This window comes from Pelobates fuscus, chromosome 3, assembly GCF_036172605.1.
Source record: "Pelobates fuscus isolate aPelFus1 chromosome 3, aPelFus1.pri, whole genome shotgun sequence".
NCBI classification, from domain to species: Eukaryota; Metazoa; Chordata; class Amphibia; order Anura; family Pelobatidae; genus Pelobates; species Pelobates fuscus.
The window spans coordinates 296,898,003-296,915,508 of NC_086319.1; the positions used below are offsets into that span (position 1 = coordinate 296,898,003).

Consider the following 17,506-nt stretch of genomic DNA (forward strand, 5'->3'; position numbering starts at 1 on the left):
AGTGTATATATAGCGGATGCGGAGTGGTGCAGTTTTATTTTGTATATGACATTCTTCCATGGTGGTCCGGTGGCATGGACTGTGCAGAGGGGGCCCAGCACACTCTTACTTACCTTCCTTCCCAGCAGCTCCCTTCAGCTCCACCTTTCTAACTCTCGCGGCCTGTGTGCCGCACGGAGTGTTGCCATGGTAACCCATGGCAACGCTGATGCGGGACTCGCCCTCAAGCATGAAAGAGATACACACCAACTACCCCTCCCACGACCCCAAAAACAAACAACGCACTACCCACTAAGTAGGGATTATCCTAAAATGTAAAATTACCAAAACTATCTTACACATTATGCCACGGTTTAATAAGCTTTCCAAATTATTTATATACAAAAACATTCTCGTAGACTTTAAAAAAGGACAACTAACATCACCCAAACCACTGCATCTCAATTAAGTTGTTTGGGTGCAGTAGTCCCTGACATTTTATGCGGAAATTGCAGATTTAACTATTCCTCTACTGGCTAGGACGTTCATTAGGGTCTCTTCCTCCTGCTCCAGAACAAAGTAAAACTCAGTCTAGGAAACAAACGCAGCTGATGGCAGTATTTGATTGAAGGAGCACAGTGTTTTGCCACACATGCTTATTTGCAGTCCATTGCTTCTCTGTGAAGGGTTGAACCCCTCATCTGCTAGAATCATTTTTACTGGCCCCAGACTTTTTGATTAGCTGCTTGCAGCGTTTGAAGCCATTTTTGGTGGCCAATGATATATGTGCAGCGGTAGAAGTCAGCACTGCACAGAGACCTTTAGCACCATAAAACCACGATAGAGCAATCACGCTCAGCGGTGGTTTGTCTGGGCTGTAAGTTGCTCAGGGAGACCCCGACAGTGTCCCCCAGCTCAATGTGACCGGTGCTCAGTGCAATTATGAAGGACACCTGGTTCCTAGCCAATTATACAAAGTGTAATTATGAAAACACAGACCAAAGGTAGGGTAGGGTTATGGTTCCCTGTAGACTTAGGGTAAGGATTAACAATGGGTACCGGCTAATTCGGTTTTAGGGTTAAGTTTAAAGGAACACTATAGGGTCAGGAAGGAACGAACACACACGACCCTGTAGTGTTAAATCCACCATTCAAGCCTGCAGCTGCTGGATCTGCCTGCTTGGCTGACATTATCAGAATTGATTTTCTAAACCAATCACAATGCTTTCCCATAGGATTGGGAGCCCTCGCCAATCAGCATCTCTTCAGAGATTAATTGAAGCAATGCATCTCTATGAAGAAGTTCAGTGCCTCCATGCAGAGGATGGAGACACTGTGCAGCACTGCCCCAGGAAGCACCTCTAGTAGTCATCTAAGGAGTGGCAAGTGGAGGTAATCCCTGGGCTGTAATGTAAACACTGCATTTTTTTTCTGAAAAGTGTTTACTACAAAAAGTCTGAAGGGAAGGATTATACTCATCAGAACAAATAAAATAAGCTGTGCCTTTAAGATTAGGGTTGGTATACGGTTAGTGTAAGCATTGGGTGAGAGGCAACGTTGGTATAGTGTTATGTTCACCATCAAAAATGTATTTAGATCCTAGACATATTAGGCATTTAACAATTAGGACGGATATATGAATCTATTTTGATTTCTTAGTTGCACTGGTTCTCTCATTTTTAACATTTGTATTCACATATAATGTGTTAGGTATACATCTAGCATATTAAATAAAAACCCTTTCTGTAGTTTAAAAGCAATACAGAAAATGTATGGGGGCTATAAATATACAGTAGAGCAATCCAAGATGTCTGACTTACCTAAACTTGTGGGTTTGATAAGCTCATCCAGCAGGTCATAGAAGGGCAGCTTCTGCAGTTTTATGTCCGGATGGACGGGGTGGAGGTTGGATGTGAGGTGTGGGAGCTCTAGTTCATGTTTGGGTCCCAAAAGAGAAACAGGAAGCAGCGGAGAGGATGCAGGGTGACTGTCGTATGAAAGCGAAGGAATGGAGGTTGGAGACAGGTTGGTGGGCATTGTGCTGGAGTGCACACTGGGAAGGGAAAAGTCTGCAGGAGTTAAGATTTTTAAAGGAAAACGTCGCCGGTAAAGTTCCTTTATTTTCATTTGGACTGCAGGGCTGCACCCAGCCTTTAACAAATGTAGGGCTTTGGTGAGGAGTTCGTGTTTGCGACCGTGTTTGTTGCGTCCGGCGTAACCAAGAAGTACTTGCAATTCAGAAACTCGAAGACTCATAACCATTTGCTGTGCAAAGAAAAGGGGATGGGGAAGAGAGTACATTAAGATGTGGTTTTGGTCAACAGACAAGAAGCAATTATTCTTCTGACTGCCTGAATTAAATGTATACTACACTGGTTCAGACATATAGTTAAAAAAAAAAAAAAAAAAATAAGGAGTACTCATCATAGTATACACAATAAATAGCACATATTTTCATGTGTACAATGTGCAAGCAAATGTATAATTTCTTAATAAATATAAAGATATGGTCCACAACCAATTCTCTACATTGTCTGTTATGAGAATTGAGAAACCGAAGCTGCTCTCCTTTAAAGTAACTACAGCACCAGCTTTCCGTTCTGCTGAAAAATATAGGAACAAAAAGACAGATGTCACTTTGCATCTTTGGTGATTGAATTTGGGTACTATGGAGGCCCAGATGGCACATTCATGCTGCAAGCCTGGTATTTTGTGCACATTACAAGTTCACTGTACACAGTTTATTTAGTAGTACCCATGATAAAAGTATGCAATGTGCATGTAATTTAAAAGATTATGCACACAATAAATTATGTGGCACATTTGAGGCTCCTTAGTTTCAACACCAATGCACTAAAGCTAGACAGTATGTTGGTATCATGCAGGAGGTGGTGCCTGCTTAGTAAAAAAACAACAGCAAGGCTTTGCATTTACACACAACAGAGACATGGTCTTTGCACCAAAACAATTTCATTAAGCAAAGTAGAATTGGTGCCACAAGTATCCCTATAAATACCAACATGTTCTGCTGTACAAAACAGAGCTACCCAGGCACTTTTTGTAGAAACACAAGTATAACTTTTTAAACAATGTAACATTATTGAAGGATTAAACAAGTTGATTTTATAATGGAGCTAGCAGTTTGCCTCCAACTAGATCCCACCCCTCCCCCACAGGCTGCTTTATTCCAATTTTACACTATAGGAGGTTTATTGAAATCCAAGTGTTAAAGGGCTGGAGTGAAATGATCACAAAGTAATTTGATATGCCTGCAAGCTTACTTCTCATGCTCTACAATAACCCCCATCCAATGAGGATATCTCAGATTACACCGGGTAAAACCCTCAGTAACAGAAGGCAGCTAACGAGCATGTTAATTCAATAAAGCTGCAATTTTCATATCTGGACATTTGCACATTATTTCAGAGAGTGTACTTTCAAATTAACTATACTGCAGTTTCCCTAACTTGTCATACTGGAGTACTGCTTACAAGATGTCACCTCCTCACTTGTTCCTGCTGACCCAAGCACATTCTTTAAAACTTTGTGCATCTGGTTAGAAAGACTTGCTCAGAGATGCAGGCTAATTAAGCCTGCAAGATAGTATTCTCATGGAATTTTACATAATGTTTAGTGAATTCTGAGCACATGTTGTGAGGCATACTCCCACAAGCGAGTTATATGCAAGGACAAGATATTCTAGAATGCCATTGTGTGAATTAAACAAACAAAAAAACATTTAGATTATACTTATTGGTCAATAGTATAAGTGTGTATATAAAACACACACTTTTTATTATATTTATTTTAATGTTACCTTAGGGAACCAAGTAAAACACCCAGAGGAGAGGTTTCCCTGATAACAGACATGCGGAGCAAAGCCTTCTGATTGGCACAGTGACTGACCCAAGGGGGAAAGACTGTTTTGAGAACCTATGATTTCAGAGAAAGCTAGACATTTGATTCCCCAATTGCAGAGTAAGGGTTAATAAACCATTACTCTACTTACCTGAACCCAGTGCCCCTACTCCTCATAACAAGTAGGAAGTGCCTCTAGTAGCTGTCCTGCAATATAATCATTTTAGTTGCTCTAAATCCACAATGATTTACATTGCAGGACAAAGGGGGACAGGGACACTGCACCCAAAATACTTCAATAAGCTAAAGTTATCTGGGTGCCTATAGTGTCCCTTTAAGATGAGATATAGAAAGATACAGATATACGTCAAATACACATACAACACGAAAAAAAAATACATAATAAAAAAAAAAATTAAATTTACATTGCTCTACTATTTGTCCCATAATTACAATGCTGATTAGAACTCAATAGGAGTCAGCAGGAAATGGAGGAAGCCATGAAACCGACTTTACAGTGTAAATCACTCTAATGTACATCTGGACAGAAGAGAAGAAGAAAAACAAAAAAACCACACACCCCTAGTTAAAACCTTTGAATTTAGTGGATAAACTTACTAAGTGCTAAGCAATTTATTTTAAAAGAACACTATAGGGCTGGAATAGGAACCTGCATTCACAAACTATGGTATCCTTATTTCCGTGGGTCCCTCCAGTCACGCAAAGGGTTAAAAAAACATTTTTTATTTTTTATTTTTTTACACGTTTTAATTCCAGTGTCAAGGTTCTCTCGGCACTAACTAGGTCTCTACTTACATTGTTAGGCCCATGGGAGAACCCAATGTGTATGCACAGCAAGCCCCGCACACACATTAATGCTTTCCTATTGGGAAAGCATTAATCAATACTTTCTTATGGAAAGTATTGGAAAATAAGACATCAGACATCCTATTCAAAGCAGGAGGCTGTTCAAAATCATTTCACTTCGTTAAATTCTGTTAAGCAGCAGGAAGTGCCTCTAGTAGCTGTCTGGAGGACAACCACTAGAGGAGGACTTAAGCACCTCTGCTAAACAAAAAATAAAAAAAAGTGAGATATTATTTATATAGCGCCATCAGATTCCGTAGCATTGTACAATTGGTGGACTAACACATGTAATTGTAACCAGACAACTAGACGTACAGGAACAGAGAGGTGGAGGGCCCTTCTCAGTGAGCTTACATTATAGAGGGAGTGGGGTATAGTGACACAATGGGTAAAAGTTGGGGTACGAAGGGCTTAGTAGGTCATTTTTGACACTTGCAGGAGATGAGTCTTGGGGGGTGGGGGATAAAAACCTGCTAACAGTTTAATTGAAGAAGATTTCACCCTGGTCACTTCAATGAGATAAAGTGGTCAGGGTGCCTAGTGTTCCTTTAACATATGTGATTTGTTAATCACAATTTGTCCCCTCAACCATCACTACAGACATGATACATTTTCATAAATGTTTATTGTGAGATGTGTATTTTACTTAGAAATATTGGGGGTTAATGCGAAGGGGTGCCAACACCAGAGCAGTTAAATATTTCCCCTTGGTAGATCACTCGATTAAAGGGAAAAGGTTTTAGAAGTCACCTGGGCCAGTTGCTAAAACTCCCATCCCATAGCAGAGGGAAACAGAGGATTGTAAAGCAGTTGAGAGTTTGTATTTTACAACACTTCAACACTACTATATGTAGTAAATTGAGAGAAGCCATCTCTGCTTACTGACTTAACAGGAGGCACTCACTATTTATTTATATATATATATATATATATATATATATATATATATATATATATATATATATATATATATAAACACAATCTCAACGAATACTGTGAAGAAAGGAGAGAGTCCTTTTCTGATGTTTATAGGACATAGGAACAAATACTTTTAAAGAAACACCAGCATATTGTTTGAAGAGAGGAATAGAGAGTCTACTGCAGATCTCTCAATGATAGCAATGGGGAGGAGTACCATACATCTTGTTTTTTATTCCCATTATTTAAAATTGTATTTAGACAATACATTTACCATTTCAAATATGCTCTGGAATGAATGTCCACAGCAATTTCTGAATTAGGACACAACTTGACGCATGGTTAATTTATCAAAACTGGGGACAAAAGTTTCATTCTCAGACATGCATTTGATAAACAGAAAAACAGAGTTCTCATCCAATTTGACTATTATAACCAAATATTTGCACTTTTTTTTTTACAAGCTGAACTTTATCTTATCCATCCTTGAACAAAATAAAATATGTATGTCACTGAGAAAACACGAAATGGAAAATAAGCTTCTCTGGGAGACCCAGAAATGTTTGTTTTTGTCCATTTAAGACATCATACTACTTCGGAGCGCATGCAAACTGGCAATATGTGAGATGGTTTTGTGGGGATATTTATGGGATAATAATAGTAAACAGTTGAGAATTGCCCACTATTTCAATTCTCAGATCCCAAAGATCGTTATCGTGTAAGTGAAATGTATTCCATATAAATAAAAATCACAATTTGTTATAAAAATAGATACAATTTATTGTGACAATTTAAATAATAATATGTAACATGCGTGATAATAATCAAAGAATATTCAGTATAACATGAGTATGCAATACAAATGGCAATACATTCCAATGTTTAACACAGCAATTGTCAAGACAATGATTTATGATGGGCTTCACAGAGAAACTTTCTTCCACACAGCTTGCAGCATAAGGCCATAAAACTTAGCGAACAGTTAGAATAACCCTTTCAATGCTGGCTAGACCTCCTAGGTAATTAAGATCTATTCTCATGTAATTTTAAATAAAATAACATTTTTATCAGCTCATTCGTCATTTCCTGGAACCATCCAATAAGAGTAATCTACCATGTTCTATAAGCAGAATCTTAACTTTTCTAAACAGATATTTTATCTTATTTTAGGGCAAATCAATACACCTGGATAAATATCACGATATGCTAACATGTGATAAATCACATAAATACATAATTATTGTTTTCCCATCTGCAGATTGGGATATTATAACTATATATTCTTTAGTAACTAAGATTTCTAAATATGGGGGGAGGGGGGCGGAGCAACTGACAGCATCTCTGACAGCATTACCAGATCTGACCAGGAACACAATAGCCTGGCGAAAAGCCCTACAACCCCTCTTGCACCAGCTTCGGGCCAAGAACATCCCATACAGATGGGGCACCCCTCGTGCCGTATCATTCACCCTCAACGGGACCACATATAAGGCGCAAGACAAACAGGAGCTGGAAACTCACGTACAAGCCCCAGGTATTCTTCAAGCGGCACCTGCGTCCAGACGGAGCATAGCCCAACTGAACCCAGATACCATCCGTGACTTTACCCCACGGAACCCCGCCAGGGCCTCCCCAGGAGGATCCCCCACTTGAGGAAACACCAACGGGCCAACCAATAGTGACTTTCCTTTGCTTTACATTCCACCATCCACGCAGACGGAACGTCTCATACAGTCAGAGACTCAATACCAGCAGAACCACCAAAACCTCTTTATAATGTTTTCTATTAATGTTTTTTCTAATGGTTTCTTTAATATTTTCTTTAGCATTTTCTTTTGTGTTTTCTATAATGCTCACACATAGTGAACCCAACAATGCTACCTCCGTACAACCCGCAACACCTAGTGGCTGACACAACTAGACTGAGCAAACCGCCATGACATACCACGAATACCCACACAGGGCGGCAGATGCCCACCTAGCAACGCCATCACCAGCCCACATTACACTATGACATCCTCACCCCACTCCCCCCCCCCGCCGACACACTGCGGACCATTTAGAGAGCGACTATCTCGAACAAAGGCAAAGGGGGTAGCTCTCAAGGGCAGACACATAGAGGGCAACACCGCGCACACTTCACCCTCACAAAGGGCACTAATGATACCAACACAGATTTTTCTTCGTTAGAGTTAACCTTACATTATAAAAATAAATATATGTTATAATGTAACATGACACGATGAATATGGGCCGTTGTGGCCAAGAATGCATCATTGTTACCGTATGCACGCAAAAAATAAAGAATTTAAAAAAAAAAAAAAAAAAAAAAATAGATTTCTAAATATCGAAATCTGATCGTGATTTATCCAGTCATATATCATGCTATTAGAAAATTTTAATTAATTTAGATTCATTAAATGAAACCAGTATAATTACCAGTGGAGTAGATATTTTCATCAGATTAGTAGGTAGTCTCAGGAACTGAATGGATGTGTGATGGTGTGTAAGAAATTCTGAGTGCCCTGGAGTGGATATCTGTCATGGATTTCTCTGCATTGCCCCCGACTGCTCACCTCTTTGCTTCCTTTGCATACCTCTCTCTTCCCTTTGTTTTAACTTTTTAAAGTGAAAATTCACTAGGTGATAGACCAATAGAAAACTGGAGGTGTGGTTACCTTCCAGATAGCAATTTAAGTATTTGGTCTATATAGAGGGCAGTCTCGTCCCACTAAACATTCCTATCCAGGAAAGAGTTAACTTTTCCTGGTGGCTATTTTGATGTCATTTACCTTATCTTTATAGTTGTCTATAACTCAAGTTTTCTGTCAGTTCAAAGAGTTTCTTTGGGCTTTCTTCAGACTATGTGTCTGGCAATTCTGCTATAATTTATAATATGACAGTTCGTAAACTAAGTATGACCTCTAACTCACAATGGGATCTTATACAATATCGAAAGTAACATTTAATTATTTAATCTTCTCTGTCACAAATGTCTGGGTTTAGAATTAATTATATTCCATTAGCATTTAGACAGTCTGTCCATCCCCCCCTTCTCATTTCTTATCAACAGGTTTGTATATACTAGGCATTCCTTTAGCTCTGGCAAAGTGGTTAGTTTTACAGAAGGGATAGAAATCTTGTGTCTTTTGTTAGTGTGATGATAACAAAATGGAGTCTGCTCTGTTCAGAATGATTTAAGCAATATACACTTTAATTTCTATCATAGCACAAAATGTCTGCCGATATAAATACCCTGACAGTTTTTGAACGCTTCTAGGTTCCATTACTTTTTATTTGATTTGCGTCATGTTTAATTCCTTGGGATTATCGATTTTGTCGTCTTTTATGATACTACTTATTTTGCTACGTAAGAAGATGATGTCCCTGAACAATGCAATAACTACTTCTAGCTGAGACAACTGTGCGGTGAACGCAGTGGGGAAGTATTGGATGCAGGTAGCATGTGGAGAGAGCGTGCTTTCTGCAATTGCCTATACAGGTAGGGTTGGATATGGGGGATGGGTTGAATGTAACAATGAGTGTGAGGGAGGACTGCAAATGACAATGGCAGTTTGGCTTCAAATGAACTATGAAAAGTTTGGCTGCAATTGACAATAGGGGGTTGGTTATACTGGACAGACTGGCTGCAACGGATAATGGGGATAGGACTAGATATGGGGAGTGGGTTGACTGCAAATGACAATGGAGGATATAGTCAGCTACAATAATGGAAGGTTTGGCTGCGAAATACAAAAGGGTGCTGGCTATGGTGGAAAGAATGGTAGCAATAGACAATGGAGGAGCAAGGGTTGGAAAGTTTGTTTTTCACACACTATGAGGCTCCTTACATATAGAGCAACTGCATTCACTTACATTGGCCCTCTGCATGAATACTACCAAATCCACATTCATACATCTCATTTTAAAAACAAAAAGCTGTTTACATGTTTAACCCTGTAAAGCAGCGGTATCACTAGTGGAGTCTTTGCATAGACCCCATAATGTAACATGAGTGTGTTGAAGTGGTCAAAGAGGGAAAGTGTAACACACACATACATAAATACATACACACCATCTAAAACAAATATAACTTAAAGGCACACTGCACCCAGACCACTTTATCTCATTGAAGGGATATGAGTGTAGTGTCCCTGTCCAGTGTCTTGCACTCCACTGGAAAGCATGGAATCAATACTTTTCTATGAGGAAGGCCTAATGCATATGTGGCATGCACATAAGATTCCCGGATAGCACAGATGGAGGAAGAATAGTTCAATCCAGCACTGAGGTACCTTGGCGCTGTTATCGGGTAAGTGTTTAAAGTTTTTTTTTCTAAACAGTCGGGGGTATGGAGCAGAAGCAGAGTAACACTGTTGTATTCCTAACACTATATTGTTCTTGAAAGGGACACCCCAATGAGCAAATACATAGAAATCACTTAGTAGATATACCCCAGATGAATAAATTTTCATTTATGTATGCATGCAGTAATTGGGCGTTCTTTTGATCTGCAACCTTTGCAAACTCTCCCCTTTTTCCCCAAAAGAGACCAACAGTCTATTTATGGAGAAATAGCTTATCAGAGGTTTCTGAAGCACAGCATTCCAATATGAGATCTGATGGGGAGAAAGGCGCACTCAAACCAATTCTGTTAGTTCAAGGGAGGGGCTAACGGCAGCAACCCTCCATGGCTGTTTGATTTATAGCCAAGGGATGTTTAATCATAAAATTGAGTCCTCATACAAATAGGATACTTATCACCCAAAAAGTAATTCAGCAAGCAAAATTACATGGTTTTGACTTATATTGCCCATGCAGGCAATGGAGAGAGGCTCAGCACCCCGCAAGACCCAGGTAAGAGGCAAACCGTTGCAAGAACGCTCCACGAGACTCATAGGATCCTACAGCAGGCTGTAGTGGTTATGATGCTTGCAGTAACCCTTTAAAATCATGTTGTTTACTAAATCCTAGCCATACCTTTCTGTCTGAGCCTCCCTACACAGTAAGTGAAAAAGGGCGGACATTTTAACTTCCCTTATTGCTATATTAATTACCTGCTAGAATGCACAGCAGCCTCCTGCATATGATTAAAGTTCATTTAACATGTGATGAATTCTAATGTAAGCAATGTGCTGTAAAAGTGCAACCTTTGTCATGGAGGCTGTACAAATCACAGCCAGAGGAGGTGTGTCAGTGATTTAACTCCTAAACTGCAAAAGATTGAGCTATACACCAAAACTGTTACATTAAAGGGACACTCCAGGCACCCAGACCACTTCTGCCCATTGGAGTTGTCTGAGTGCCAACTCCCACTACTCTTAACCCTGCAAGTGTAATTATTGCAGTTTTTTTTTTTTTTTTTTATAAACTGCAATAATTACCTTGCAGGGTTAACTCCACCTCTAGTGGCCGTCTACTAGACAGCCACTAGAGGGAACTTCCTGCTCTATAGCACAGATTATCTGTGCTAGAGCGTCGCTGGACGTCCTCACGCTGTGTGTGAGGACCTCCAGCGTCGCTCAAATCCCCATTGGCTAATTCATTTTTAATGCTTTCCTATGGGGAGACCTAATGCGCATGCGCGGCATTAGGTCTCCTCGGCCGGTGGGCGGGATCAGTCTCGCCAACCGGCCAACGGAGTAAGAAGGAGGAGCGAGCGACATCGTCGCTGCCTCGGGTAAGTGACTGAAGGGGTTTTCACCCCTTCAGTAACTGGGGATTGGGGGTGGAAGGGAGAGGGAACCTCCAGTGCCAGGAAAACAGATTGTTTTCCTGGCACTGGAGATTCCCTTTAAGGTAAACGTTTTAGTGTATCCTTTTAAGCAAAATACATATTTATTTTAACCCCTTAAGGACATTTTGATAGAGTATTGTAGTTACCTCCCAGCCCTCATGCATATACAAAGCTGCATATGAAGTGACAATGTCCCAAATAACTAATGTACAGCCTATTAACCTTAATGCTACTTTACTGTCAAAAAAAAAAAAAGCAGAGAATGAGACAGTTGCATACAGTTCGATTTAAACATGTTCATTTTAAACCATTACATCTATGGCACATAATAAAAAAAAAAAAAAAAACACACACACCCCCAAACAACCTGCAGATGTCTTCCCAAAAATATTAAGTAAATAAGTAGAATTTGACATAGCCTTGGAGATACGTGGGGATTTTTCAGGGAGCATACATGCTCACTGTTCTGGTTATTTCAGACCAAGCAACAGAAAACAAATATATTTTAACGTATATTTTGTGGTAGTTTTGACAGCAGAATTGATACGATGACACCACATCATGCACATATTCATAGATGACTTGTATTTGTTTTAAAACATTTCGGATGCAGAACTACACTTGAATTCTGTTTTGCGTGTCAACATTTCCATGTATTCTACTTATCGCAAGTTCTCAAGATTCTTAATGCACTAAAATATTCAAAAACTGGAATACAAAAGATGATTTAATAAGAGCCTTCAATGGCTATAGCACTGTGAGAGGCTTTTTTCCTACAACACTTCACCATGTGGCTCATGCACTCTTTCTATGCAACATCATCCCTTAAAGAATTCAAAAGATTTAGTATACTCATCCTGGACATGAACCATGTTATAAAGGACAACAACAAGACTGCACAATGCAATGACAGTGTCTTCCAGATTCTTGCTCTGATTTCAGTGATTAGACAGCAGCTGGCCAAGTTATGTACAATAACAAACAAAAGTGTAATATAAAAAGGCAATAGAACTATTTACATAGTTAATCACCTGATATATAAATGACACTAGAGATGAAGCCACCTAAATACCGACATCATAACGTCCAACTGTAATAAAGTTAAATACTCATGATCAGTGCAAGAACAACACTTGGAGTTTCTATACAAACCTTGCATATGCCATTTTAGGACCAATTCTAAATTATTAAAAGAAATCCAAAAATTAAAACAAAAATGCGTTGCCTGGATACAGAGTACTAGCTATACACACACACGTGTAGTTTAATTTTCATTCTGACTTTAAAAAAAAAAGTGCCTTCAATGAATCTTAGCGGGAAACAAAGTAAACTAGCAGATCCCACTTAAGCACATTCTGTGGCAGATACTGTGACTATTCGATATCTCACACACTTTATACAACATACCCTAACATCCTTAACCCAGTAACCACTAAAAGGAACTTTCTATAAGAAGGTAGAATCATCGCGTGTTAACAATCCCCTCAAACAGTAGGATAAAAGAAAGACATAACACTCACGCTTTTCCCGACCACCTTCCACCATCCACCCAGTGTCCTGATAAGAGGTGGGAGATAGGAACCGACAGGCAGAGCCAAGGATGGGGGAGGGGAGAACATGGTACAAGGGAGGTGAGAGGAGAAGGGAAGGAGGGAGAGGAGAAGGGAAGGAGGGGGAGAGGAGAAGGGAAGGAGGGGGAGGGAAGGTGGAAGTGAGTGCTAAGAAATGAAACAAACATGGACTGGTCTAGAAGATAATGTCCAAGCAGTTTGGTTGAATAACTACTAATAAAGCGGGGTTACAGTGCTACAGGCAAGCCTTCCTGTCCACACAGAGATACAGAAACAAAGTCAGCTGCTCTCTAGATAACCACAAGTGCTCCCATCTCAAGACTGGGAAAACGAAAGTATCAGCAGCCAGCCGGGGTCCCCCCCCCTCTCAGCAGTCAGCCAGCCGCCCCCCCCCCCCCTCTCTCAGCAGTCAGCCAGCCGCCCCCCCTCCCCCTCTCTCAGCAGTCAGCCAGCCGCCCCCCCTCTCTCAGTCAGCCAGCGGGCCCCCCCCCCCTCTCTCAGCAGTCAGCCAGCGCCCCCCCCCCCCTCTCTCAGCAGTCAGCCAGCGGCCCCCCCCCTCTCTCAGCAGTCAGCCAGCGGGCCCCCCCCCCCCTCTCTCAGCAGTCAGCCAGCCGGGGTCCCCCCACCCCTCTCAGCAGTCAGCCAGCCGGGGTCCCCCCACCCCTCTCTCAGTCAGCCAGCGGGCCCCCCCCCCTCTCTCAGCAGTCAGCCAGCGCCCCCCCCCCCCTCTCTCAGCAGTCAGCCAGCGGCCCCCCCCCTCTCTCAGCAGTCAGCCAGCGGGCCCCCCCCCCCCTCTCTCAGCAGTCAGCCAGCCGGGGTCCCCCCACCCCTCTCAGCAGTCAGCCAGCCGGGGTCCCCCCACCCCTCTCAGCAGTCAGCCAGCCGGGGTCCCCCCACCCCTCTCAGCAGTCAGCCAGCCGGGGTCCCCCCACCCCTCTCAGCAGTCAGCCAGCCGGGGTCCCCCCACCCCTCTCAGCAGTCAGCCAGCCGGGGTCCCCCCACCCCTCTCAGCAGTCAGCCAGCCGGGGTCCCCCCACCCCTCTCAGCAGTCAGCCAGCCGGGGTCCCCCCACCCCTCTCAGCAGTCAGCCAGCCGGGGTCCCCCCACCCCTCTCAGCAGTCAGCCAGCCGGGGTCCCCCCACCCCTCTCAGCAGTCAGCCAGCCGGGGTCCCCCCACCCCTCTCAGCAGTCAGCCAGCCGGGGTCCCCCCACCCCTCTCAGCAGTCAGCCAGCCGGGGTCCCCCCCCAAACAGCCAGCCGGGATCCCCCCCCCAGCAGTCAGCCAGTCGGGGTCCCCCCCCAAACAGCCAGCCGGGATCCCCCCCCCCCAGCAGTCAGCCAGTCGGGGTCCCCCCACCCCTCTCAGCCAGCCGGGGTCCCCCCACCCCTCTCAGCAGTCAGCCAGCCGGGGTCCCCCCCCCAGCAGTCAGCCAGTCGGGGTCCCCCCCCAAACAGCCAGCCGGGATCCCCCCCCCAGCAGTCAGCCAGTCGGGGTCCCCCCCCAAACAGCCAGCCGGGATCCCCCCCCCCAGCAGTCAGCCAGTCGGGGTCCCCCCCCCCAGCAGTCAGCCAGTCGGGGTCCCCCCACCCGTCAGCCAGTCGGGGTCCCCCCACCCGTCAGCCAGTCGGGGTCCCCCCACCCGTCAGCCAGTCGGGGTCCCCCCACCCGTCAGCCAGTCGGGGTCCCCCCACCCGTCAGCCAGTCGGGGTCCCCCCACCCGTCAGCCAGTCGGGGTCCCCCCACCCGTCAGCCAGTCGGGGTCCCCCCACCCGTCAGCCAGTCGGGGTCCCCCCACCCGTCAGCCAGTCGGGGTCCCCCCACCCGTCAGCCAGTCGGGGTCCCCCCACCCCTCCCCCCAGCAGTCAGCCAGCAGGATTACCTCTCACACTGCTGTCAGGTCTCCAGTGTCAGTATAAATGGTCGCCATGGTCATCCTGCCATCATCTCTCAGTGTCTGTCTATGGGGTCGGTGCCGACTTCCCTCCCTCTCCATAAACTGATAATCTACTTCCTCTCAGCGGGTGTCTGTGGAGATCCCAGCCCCCACTCTCTCCCCCCCATGTAGTACCAACAATAACATCAAGCGCCCTCCTCACCCGCACACCGATATCACCCCGCCAGGCTCCGGTGCCCGTCTCCCTGAGATCACTGCTCCCTCGACCCCCCTGACCCAAACTTCTCGACTCCCCGCGAGAAATCCAGGGCGGGATCCCGGGCCCGCAATTCCAGCTGCGCTTTACCTTCAGTTCCGCACTGTCCGCCATCTTGCCGCTCTGCGCGCAGGCGTAATGAACCCGCCGCGACGTGGCTTCGACGCGCTTTCTGACGTCATCGCGCAAGATTTGAATAAAGGCGCCAATGCAAAGCAGCAAGGGTCGGGTCACGTGATCACTGGCAAGGGTTTGGGTTGTTGCCGTAGTCACAGAGCTGAGGACGAGCCCGTGTTTACATAGTGTGAGCGGCTGGACACCGGGTCTGTTACACCGTGTTTCCCCTCACTAATCATCGGGATCCCTGTGTGTGGAAAGGCTGCTCGGCGAGGTAGGTCCTGCAAGGTAAGTACACTCACTGTCACACTCAGATTATATTTGGGGGTTTATTGCCGCACTGGGACATTTTAAGGTGAGGGATAAAATTAGGGTTAGGAACCAATATATCCTCCCCATTCTTATTCTAACCCTAGAAGTAAGGTTAAAATTAAAGGAACACTACAGGCACCAAAACAACTTTAATCTGAATGAAGTTGTTATGGTGCTAGGAGTCTACCGGGTTCACTCCTACCTTCGGCGGTTAAATAGATTTAACCCTAAAATTGCCTCAAGCGCTGATCTCAGCTCCTCGCCCGGAGGCATCTGACATTTCAGAAGTGTCGCCAGCTAGAGGCGCCTCTAAGAGCTGTCAGTTGATGCTCTCAGCCAATCAGTGACTCCTGATTCACAAAACTGGCTTGGAAAAGGTAAATTTCTTAACCCCAGAAGGTAAGAATCTGCCTGGGGGCCTCCTGGCACCATAACAACTCAATTTAGGTCAAGTTGTTATGATGCCTATACTACCCATTTAACCCTGAACATAGTTGTAATTTTATTTGTTCTCCTGGTGTCCGTAATCTGTAAATCATAAATTGCTCCCTAAATGTAACCCTTCTTTTAGCCCTAAATGTCCCAGTGATATAATCTGAGTGTGACAGTAAGTGTACTTACCTTGCAGGGATTGACGAGCAGCCTTTTCAGACGCAGGGATCCCGAGGGAGAAATAGTTCAAAATGCAATCTTCTAGCCTTTCTTCATAACTAATGTTGTCCACCACCACCCCCTATACATTTTCCAGCTCACCTCTGCACTTTTTCTAGTTTGGCAATATTTTTTATTATTTTTTTTTTAATTTAAAACTGGTGCCCAACGCTGATACTCACATTCAAGGTGGCTGTGACAAACGCTTCTTCCCACGTATGTTTGCCACGGATTCCTGGAGGAGTGTAGAAGCCAGCATCCTGCCCACTGATTATGGTCCAGGTCTGATACACTGTTTGGGAGTTATTATATATGTAGCAGGATAGGGGACCTAACTACACTGCATGGATCTGAGCGCTATTTGGAGAAATGGGGCACTCAGATCAGGGCTATTTAACAATGTATTGTTAGGGATCCCCTTGTGTTTTTCCTTGGACTGATTGTGCCCTGGGAGAGGGGACTTGGGAAGGGAGAAGGGATACCGTTTTGCCCACACACAAAGACTAGGCACTGTGGATTTGGGGGGGGGGAGGAGTGGGGTTCCAACAGACTTGTTGCAGGCCCGTTGTGGGTCTGGCCACAAGTCTGTCTATTTCTATGGGGGGAGATATGTGATGGATGGCCTCATTTGTTTGGCGCAAGCCACCAGGGCCTGTGCAAAGATTTCTGCCGCCCTAGGCGTAGATCCATTTTGCCCCCCTCATGTCACACACACAGAGTCTGACAGGCAGACACTCACTCACTCACTGACACACACACACACACACACACACTCATAGACAGACACTGTCAGTATATTTATACTGGCAGAAATTTTGTGTTAAGACAGAAATTAAAAGCGTATATACTGTAAGTCACCATCAGATGAGAGGTGACCCCATTTTGTATCACAATGCAAAGACAGGCTATTTTTTTTTTTGTTTGTTTTTTTGTACTCTATTCACTCAAGCCTGAGCTAAGGAATGCAACTAATGTAAACATTGGCAGAGATAAGACATGATGTCTGCAGCAAGGGGGGGGTTGAACGCAACAACCCAGAGACAAATATATATATGTGGCGTAGAGATAGCACTCCCAGGACTCTAAGTTATTCAAAGTAAAATTTGACTTTTAATGTCCACAGTTAAGAGATCGACGTTTCAGTTTGTAACCCAAACTTTCATCAGGATAAAATAACATCTTAAAAAACAATCATATATACCCATCACCAATGTACACTTACCCAATAAGTGAGAGGGTGCTAACTGCGACAGCCATTACCAGAGCCTGCCTTGGGTTACTACTTGATCCCGATGAAGTCATCACAACCGTGTCCATATTGTATATACCAAGCATAGACAACGTT

General features: G+C 44.0%; 1 protein-coding gene across 4 annotated transcripts in view; it reads right to left on the reverse strand.

The window, feature by feature from the left end:
• PIAS1 (protein inhibitor of activated STAT 1) overlaps positions 1-15,211 on the reverse strand; it is a 50,255-nt gene extending 35,044 nt beyond the window's left edge. The window contains exons 1-2 of one of the 4 annotated variants that reach the window (XM_063448737.1): positions 15,172-15,211; positions 1,800-2,244 (exon numbers count right to left, since the gene is read on the reverse strand). In XM_063448737.1, the coding sequence (XP_063304807.1) occupies positions 1,800-2,244; positions 15,172-15,195 (469 nt within the window). In that variant the 5' untranslated portion in view covers positions 15,196-15,211. Of the gene's footprint in view, positions 1-1,799; positions 2,245-12,390; positions 12,450-12,879; positions 12,919-15,027; positions 15,101-15,171 lie in introns of those variants that run through there. The other 3 variants (XM_063448738.1, XM_063448740.1, XM_063448739.1) reach the window with 3 other exon arrangements.
• Between the last annotated feature and the right edge of the window lie 2,295 nt (positions 15,212-17,506).